The 9,536-nt window shown below is 31.6% G+C and overlaps 1 protein-coding gene across 1 annotated transcript; it reads right to left on the reverse strand.

The window, feature by feature from the left end:
• Window positions 1-8,573: 8,573 nt before the first annotated feature.
• Window positions 8,574-9,180, reverse strand: LOC120205768 (glutaredoxin-C1-like). Its single transcript, XM_039205586.1, has one exon. The coding sequence runs from the start codon at window positions 9,127-9,129 to the stop codon at window positions 8,752-8,754; it is 378 nt and encodes a 125-aa protein (XP_039061517.1). The 5' UTR covers window positions 9,130-9,180; the 3' UTR covers window positions 8,574-8,751.
• Between the last annotated feature and the right edge of the window lie 356 nt (window positions 9,181-9,536).

Genomic DNA, 9,536 nt, shown 5'->3' on the forward strand with positions numbered 1-9,536 from the left:
ATTACAACAAAATGATTTGAACTAAATGTACCAATCCTCCAAGTGCCCGATACGGAATGTCTATCCGAGAGTATCTGAAAGGAGTAAAACAATTTGAAAAGTGAGCTAGAGGCTCAGTGTGTCCCAACAGTGCAGAAATAAAAACATACAGTTATGATTTTTTTTGTAAAACCAGTACAGATCACAGTCATTAAAACATCATAGGAGTTTTTAATTTAAAAACTCTGAATCATCCTCGAACCAAACGCCATATGCAGTTCCCCAAAACTACACAACCTAAGAGAGTACCTTGGGCCTGCAAGCCTACCCAAGACAATTCCCGGGGCCACAAAGGCTTACCAAAGAAAATCTCAAGGTCGTAGAGCCTACACAAGGGTCGCCTTAGGTCCATAAGGAATTACCAGTCGGTGCTGAACGTATTCGAGGAATTACCAACAGCGACTGAACCTGCCAGATTCTTCATACAATAACCCAAAGTACCCCGAAGAAAATATTTTTCAGACGGTAACCAGTAGAGTAATTCAGAGTTCAGACAGATCATTAGTTCAATAAACCACTATCCAGAAATCATAAGTCGGGCAATCATGCTTTACCTTTTAGTAAATCCGAAATCAGGTAAATCATACAGTAGTCAAATCAGATCAAACATTGTATTTCAAATCAAAGAAAACAATCATATGCACATGATATTTCAAACATTTATACTGCACACAAGGAACACACCTCGATAATAGGGTCAGTCCGGAAGATCTATCGAGCACCAGCTTCACTAGGCTCTTCGACTGAACGGGAACCTAAGTCATATCAGAGCAGGGTCATATTCAGAATAATATTCTAAATAGAATAACTAACAGGGTTACAGAACTATACGAGTATTCACGGCCTCTCGAGGACAGGCGGATCGGGAGGAACTGGGTCGAGCAGTGAAACAGTCAGGAGATCCCCAAGTACCTTTAACATATCATAACAATAATTAGTCCTTGACCATTAAGCTCAATTAACTGAATTAAAACACTTAGATAAATATGCATTTTACGGGTTTACGGGTCAATTCAGAGGCTTTCGGGTTTGAATATGGCAAAATGGACTTCGGAATCGAACTTAAGATGTCGAAAAAATAAAATATGACTTTTCAAAAATTGTCTTTTTGGTCAAAGTCAAAAGTCAACTAGTTTGACTGACAATTTGGAGGCTTTTGGGTTCGAATTTGGAAAAACGGACTTCGAAATCGAACTCAAAATGCCAAAAAACAAAAAATATAACTTTTCAAAAAATTTGACTATTTGGTCAAAGTCAACGGGTCGGGTCGGGCAGTCAAGTCGGACCGGGTCGGTTCAAAAGTTTGAACTTCCTCACCTCCCTCACGCGTCGGCGACGACGGAGACAAGAAAGGCATCGGTGGACTCCGAACGACACAAGGAACACTATGGTGCGGGAGGTGTTGAAAATGGAGCAACGATCGACGATGAATCGGTGATTTTCACGGCGGTAATGTTAAAAAAACGACGAAACTTTGAATCGAAATTCACGGCGTTAGACAACGTTTCGCTACGAGCGATTTACGGGTTTTGTTCACCGGTCGACGACGAATAAAACGGGAGTGGTTGTGTAAGCTGGAACGACCGAACAGCGACGAAATCGGCTTTGGAAGGAGGGGTGCGGGGAAGGAAGTTTTGTGAATTTGGTTTCTAATTTTAGCAAACATAAACCAATTCACGCATATATGAAGAAATGTCCGCCGACACAAAATGGTGAAATTCAGGGCTTAGTCCCTGAATTTCATTCAACTTCTAAAATGAAAACTTTTAATTTAACCCTCAAATTTCACCCAATTGATTATATTATAATAAAAAAAATTCGGCTTGTTACATTACTTCCCCAAAAGACAGATTCTTGATTGCTCATGTGTATGATTACCCCACCGGTTGGTTCCTAAACACAAGTAAAACAGTTCCCCCTGTGTCACAGCCTCCCTTATGATCAGCAAAATAAGTGAAGGCAAGCAGCACTGTAAAAGATATATTAACGTATCTTCAAATCATTAAAGATTGCCAAAAGTCCACTGGATTTTGGGCAAATTATGAGGTACAAACTTTAAAGATGGGTGGCTTAAAACGAACTCATACACAGTATTGCCAACGAAACCAATGGTCCAATGCTACAAGCAGATAACCAAAGGATGGCATAAGAAAAATAAATTAAAATAGCCATCAGCCAGTGCAGATTGGAAAAAAAGAAGTAAACATTTGAAATTTCAGCTTGTAAATTTAAATTCCTGGATTCGTTGTTGGCACATTATCAAGAGGAACAAACATGTCCTCAATGCCATTTAAGCACTTGTAAACATTCCCAACTTAATGCAACATGTTGAAAACAACTTGAACCAACTTTAATAAGCAAATATGCCACTTTCAACCAAATTCATTTTCAATGAATATGAACAGATGTAAATGTACTAGAAACTCTTAAGTAGTACAAATTAAAAGTAGTTGAATGCCTTTCTGTTGAGTTTGGACCCAACAGTGGTTTCCCAAACAATAACCATATGTTTGCATAAAAATGGGTATTTGGTTGTAAGCAGGCCCTTAGTCGGATCTCTCGTCTAATAGGATTTTAAACAAAACTGGATTTTTTTGGCCCAATAGGGTAAACAGATAAATTATTTAGGAAAATAAGTCAAGTAGAAGTTTATTTTGAGATTTACAACATTTTTTATTGTGTTTATGGAACTCGTCACGTCTTGACGTGACGAGTTTCAGTAAAAAAATATTTTTATCTAAACTCGTCATATCGAAGTGATAAGTTCTAATAAAATATAATTTTTATTAAATTTTATCACATCGAGATAAAAAGTTTGAATTAAAAAATATTTTTATTAGAACTCGTTACCTTGACATGAAGAATTTCAACTTATTGTAGCTAATGTTGTAGATCCCTAAATAAACGACTATATGTTCTATTGAGCTAATTAATTAAAATGTTTGCACTATTGGGCCAAAAAAAAACATGAAAAGAGAATTAACTTTAGAGGGCAGAAATGTCGTGGCTCATTTATTTAGCTGATATTTTCATTTATATATATCAAAGATTTAAATTACACTCTATTATCGGAATAGCAATCAATATATAGCGGTAAAAATAACGTTTGAAATCATTATTTAAAACTACGATATCCGTAGTGATCGTAATAATATCTATTATTACTGCAATCACGATAAATACAACACAACTAAAATTATGATGGCAACTGCGATCTAAATCCATGATTTGAACGTGTTATATCCATAATGTAGCAACGACTTGGTTGAAATCTTGTATTGATTCTTCATTCTCTAATCCCAAAGATCCAAAGGTATGTAGGTCAACTTGAGATCTGAAGTTGCGAATCATCCACATCTCTATGATTCTCTCTTCCCTTGCTAGCTTATCATATGTACATGCTTTGTTTTGATTTTATTAACATTTTATCTCTTCTCACATTAAAAAACTATTTATCCCTTCTCAGCAACGAATAAAATTATATATGTTTCAATATATATATATATATATGTATAATTTTAGTAACAAGTTGATAATTCTTCTAAAACAAGTATTAGTGTTACTTCACTTGATATCCCTTTTGAAAAAATTGCTCTTATTGAATGAGTTGTTACTACGAATTTTTGTTTTTTAAAAATAACTAAATTAAGAATAATTCAAGTGTAAAACAATTTTGATTCGAACAGTTTCTATTTTAAAACAACTTTTGTTATGTTCCACAATTATATTTACCAAGAACAATTATATTGGGAATAACTATCTATGTCAATAATGCCTACTTGATGGAAGAGTTTACAACATTCGTCGCATATCACAATGTATCACTAAAACGACGTACCGAAACGTACTACAAGCAAATTTATCTTTATTATGTAAATATTATAAAGTGTACAGATTTATTTAAAATTAATCGTAATTAAAATTTAATTTTACTTTTAATAAAATTATAATTAATTTATAATACTTTTATTAAAAATAATATTTAATTTAAGTAATTTAATTTTTTAGAATTATGATTTGTAAATTATTTAAGTTAGGAATAATCAGTATCAACAGTCACCGTCGAGACCTTGACTAGTCAAAAAACTCACTGGAAAACTCTCTAAAAAATATTGTAATACAAATCTAACACTATCATTTTCTGTCTCCCGGTTCATCGTCGCCCAGCAGTCCCCCACAGTTAGTCGTCGCCCATGAAAAGCTTTGCATAAAGGTTGGCTGGCTTCCCTATGTGTTTCCATTATTTTGCACTAAGAAGGTGGTTTTAATTTTAAGCGGTAAAATAAAATTCTAACCCCCTCTATTTGTGTTTTATTTAGAATGGTTAAATTGCATGAAATGCCCCCATAGTTTTCCTTTTATTGCATGTAAACCCCCTCATTTTCCCCAATTTAGATTTTACACTTCTAGGTTTTAAATCTTTTATAATTTGTACGTTATTTTTATTTTGATAATTAATTTCGAATTTACTCTTGGATTTTAATTAACAATTAATACTTTATTTTATTCATTATATTTTATTAGCATTGGTTTCATATCATTTTATATTATTTGTTATCGTTAATCTTAACTTACTAACCGCTAACCACTAACTTGCTAATTCGAATTATTCTACAACCTTGTAGTGAATTGTTTTGGGCTAATTCGAATTATTTTAAATCATATGCTTGTAATCATTTCTTATTGTTTAAATAGAAATGTCATAACATCAATGTACAAGTACTCGTCCGAGTTGAACTTTTAATTCAAGAAATTAAATAAATATATAACAGTCATAACTTAGAGATGTATTGCAAATTTACAAACAAACCCACAAAAGCAATAAATGAGAGTTCAAATTTATTAAATCGATATAAATGATCAATATTAATAGCAAGTCAAACTTACGTATCAAAATTAGTATTCAATCAAAAGCAATGAAAAAAATTAATATCAAGTTAAAATTAAGCATCAAAATTAAAGTTAATGATAATATTAAAATTTATATATCAAAATTAATATTATCATGATTCAAATAACAACAATTAATATCAAGTAAAATTATCAAATTGTTAAGATTAACGATAACAAATAATATAAAATGATATGAAACCAATGCTAATAAAAAATAATTAATAAAATAAAGTATTAATTTTTAATTAAAATTAAAGAGTAAATTCGAAATTAATTATCAAAATAAAAATAATGTACAAATTATAGAAGATTTAAAATCTAGAAGAGTAAAATCTAACTTGGGGGAATGAGGGGGTTTACATGCAATTTGACTACTTAAATTAAAACAAAAGTATGAAGATATTGTAATTTAGCCATGTCTATTAAAACAAAAACATCATTTGTCGAAAATATAAATAGGAGAAACTATTGGGGTGAGTTTTTCATGCAATTTAACCATTCTAAATAAAACGAAAATTTAGGGTGTTGGAATGTAATTTTACCTTTCAAAATTAGAACTCCCTTCTTCGTGCAAATCAATGGAAACTAAGAGGGGAGTCGGCCAACCTCTATGCAGAGATTTTCTTGGGCAACGGCCGACTGTGGCTGACTTCTGGGCAACAATGATCTGTGAAACGACAAATGATTGGGTTAGATTTGTAATATAATATTTTACGGAAAATTTTCTGACGGGTTTTCCAGTTAGTTAAGGTCTCAATGGTGATTGTTGATGATGATCATTCCTAAATTAAATAATTTACAAATCGTAATTCTAAAAAATTAAATTAATTATTATTTTTAATAAAAGTATTATAAACTAATTATAATTTTATTAAAAGTAAAATTAAATTTTAATTATGATTAATTTTAAATAAATCTTTATATCCTTTTAATATTCACTTAATAAGAACAAACTTGCTTATGGTGTGTTTCAATATGACACTTAGAAATACATTACGATATGTGATATGAACCGTAGAATTTTCCCTCACTCAATACAGAATAGGATTAGAACCAACTATTGTTTAGGAGCAACACTTGTTTAAGAATATATATTTTTAAAGAATTATTATTTTAAGATAAATTTTATTAAAAAGAATATTATCACCAAATAACTCATCCTAGATTTAAATTATCTGAAAATATATTTTTTCTTAGAGTTAATTGCATATGATGTCTTCAAACTATAACCCTTATTTTAAATTGGATTTTAAACTTTTGAATATTCTGATCTCATCCTTAAACTTGACTCTCATTTTAAGTTAGTCCTTAAAATTTTGAACATTCTAATTCCATCCCTAAACTATGACCCTCTTTCTAATTTAGTCCTCAAACTTTTGAATATTCCAATTTCATCCCCAAATTCATCCAAATATGTAAGTAGTTTCAACCACAATTTATCCTAAATTTTAATTTTTAAACATATAATAATTTAACTCGTCCTAACGATTTTATTAACAAGAGACGTGATTAGTATATACATATAGTTCAGGATGATCAAATCGAGTAAGTCCAATAAAAACTTTTAAGTTATTCAAGGGGATGAGTTTTATTTTATAACTTGAAATTTATTTAAAATTATTTTAGATAAATTATTCAAGTTTTTGTTTAATTTAATTATATATATAATATCATGATACTATTTTATTCTAATTTAAATATTTTTTTAATTATATACAATATATATATATATATTCGTATTCATATTTTTTATATGTGACACATATATCATAAAGAATTGAGCGACTGAAACTTTAAGATCAATCTATTAATTACAAAAACTTTCAAGTTATTCTATTTTTATTTATAAAACGGTTTTGGATCCAAATTTTTTAATCAAGCAAAACTTTATAAAATTACAAGTCAAATTTATAAAATTATAAATCAAATTAAATCAAATTAATTCAAATAAAATATTTTTAAATCAAATCAAATATTACTCAATCGTATCACATTCTAACCATTTCGTCCGAGTCCCAACACCAAACATATACAGAATAAAGGGATATACTGTATTCATATAGGAACCCACCTGTCCATCACTATCTGTATCTCGTACATACTAATCTTCATTCATAGCCCCCACAAAATCACACACGTCATCATACACCACGCCTATCACACGTGGTAAAACACTCCGTTCCTAATTAAAGTTTATTTTTTATCCTATTTTATTTTTTGTATTTTTAATTTTTTTATTTGATCATTAAACTTTATAGATTAAATCATTTTACTTACTATGTCGTTATTTCTCTAACGTTGTGATGATGTGTTAATTTAATTATTATTTAATATAAAATAATTAAAAATATAAAGGGTAAGTTACACCGTTTCTTACTGAACTTTATTCTATCTCTTATTTTGCTTACCCAATTATTAAATAAAAACAGAAGGTGGATGGATGCCACCGTCGGCCACCGTCGATCGTCGTAGATGGTGGTCATTCAATCCCAAATTTGATGGGTCGTTTCGCCTCGATACCTTAAGTCCAAATCCAACCTCCATTTTATCGGAACTTACTCTGAAGTTCACGAATCAAAGATTGAATGTGAGGAAGTTGAAACATTTCAGTCGAGATTCATGGATTTTAGAACATTTTTCGATGGAACAACCACCAGATTTGGACTCAGGTGGTCGAGAGTAATTGACCCAAGAATTTTGGGACCGAACGACTACCATCAATGATTGTCAACGGTGGGCGAAATGAAAAATGAGGTGGTGGTCGGCTGCCGCAATGGGAGGAAAGAAGAAGATTCGAAACTTCATTTTGGTGTATATTTGAATTTCTCTAAATGACGTCATATTGATGTTTGTGCCATGTCTTAACACCGTTAAAAAGTTAACGGAAGATCGAGCAAAATGATTCAATATGTAAAGTTCAGTGAACAAAATAGAAAAATTGAAAGTATGTTGAGTAAAATAAGAGAAAAAGTAAAGTTAAGTGATTAATGATGTAATTTACTCAAATAATAAATTAAGTGATTGTACGGACGTCGAAACCTACCCAAAACAACCACCACCACCACAAAGATTTGGTACCATCCCCTATCACATCTCACAGACCCGACCAAAATCTTTGAAGTTGAACTTAAATCCGATCATGCCTCGTGGCCGTGGGGGGGAGCTCTTCTATACCAAACTCAATGGCAACAATTTTTGGTTGTGCTTAGGTTTTAAACACCAACCAATCAATTAAAAGAAATGCTGTTATTTTTTAATTTTTTTAATTTAAATATCGTGCGTATAAAAATATAAATATATATTATTAAATAATTAAAAATCTTTAAAAAAATATTATATTTTAGAATTATAAAAAACAAATATTAATTTTTGATCACCTTAACCTAATGAAAAGAAGCCTAAAGTCCCAAATTTTCATTTTTGAGTTAAAAAAAGGGCAAACTCTTACCATTCCATACTTTATAATAGAAGATGAGATCATTAAGATGAAGTCAACAGTAAAAATGAGAAAAGAAAGCTCATTGGAAATAGTAACTATTTTTTTAATTTGTTTCGTTTGTACAGAGGAGGGAGAGGCATCACCCATTACATTTCACTCTTAGGATAAAAAAAAACTTGAGCACACCAACAAAGACCCACTTGTAACTAAAAACATGAATAAGAAGTAAAAGAAAAAAGGTTGAGATTAAGACATGACAACCATTGCAGTATCCAAAATGGAGTAGACTCCAAAACTAATACTCCTCTTCCTCTGCCATACTTTCCTATATTATTATCACTCTCTCTTTTTTTTTTTTTTGGGAAGGATCCAATAGATAGTCAAAGCCAGAGGGCACCAGCTTGTTTGAGAAGAGGAACAAGAGTACCATTGATATGAGAGGCCATGACTCTATCCATCGCACCCACCAGTTTCCCACCAATGAACACAACAGGAACAGCAGGAGAGGTTCCGAGCAGCCTCATCAATGCCTTCTCCATATCTTTCCCACGAGGATCTTCGTCCAGCTCATACACCGTGGGGTTAACTCCCATACCACAAAGCAGCCTCTTAATCGCATGGCACATGCAGCAACTGCTAACGCTAAAGATAACCACCGCATTCTCCGACGCCAACCTCTCTATCCTCTCCAGCGGCTCCCCCGCACTTGTCCTCGTGGTCGCCACGTAACTCCCCCGTGAACCTATCTGGAAATGCATTTTCTCAACTAAAACCTGCTAAAGCAAGAGATTAATAGAGCAAGGAAAAGGAAAAATATTGTTTCAGAGCTTGGTGGTGGTGAGAAGTTATGAAGGTTTTGGTAGGTATTTATATATATATAGAGAGAGAGAGGAATCCAAAACATGGGCAAGTTTTTTAAGGGAATCATGTTTTATGGTTATTTTAATCTGAAAGGGTAGCTTTGTGAAGGAAAATGAAACACAGTTGGTCTTTTTCACTCCTCACTCCATACTGATGCTGAGACAAATATATGGTAGTAAAAAGAGCAAAAGAAACCTAAGTAATTCAATAGATTCTTTTTATTAGTTTGGTTGATTAAAAGTTAATATCTATCCGAAATTTTTTTAATCATTATAATGAACATTCAAACACTCTTTAGAAAACA

The sequence above is a fragment of the Hibiscus syriacus genome, unplaced genomic scaffold, assembly GCF_006381635.1.
Source record: "Hibiscus syriacus cultivar Baekdansim isolate YM2019G1 unplaced genomic scaffold, ASM638163v2 tig00013040_pilon, whole genome shotgun sequence".
Lineage (NCBI taxonomy): Eukaryota > Viridiplantae > Streptophyta > Magnoliopsida > Malvales > Malvaceae > Hibiscus > Hibiscus syriacus.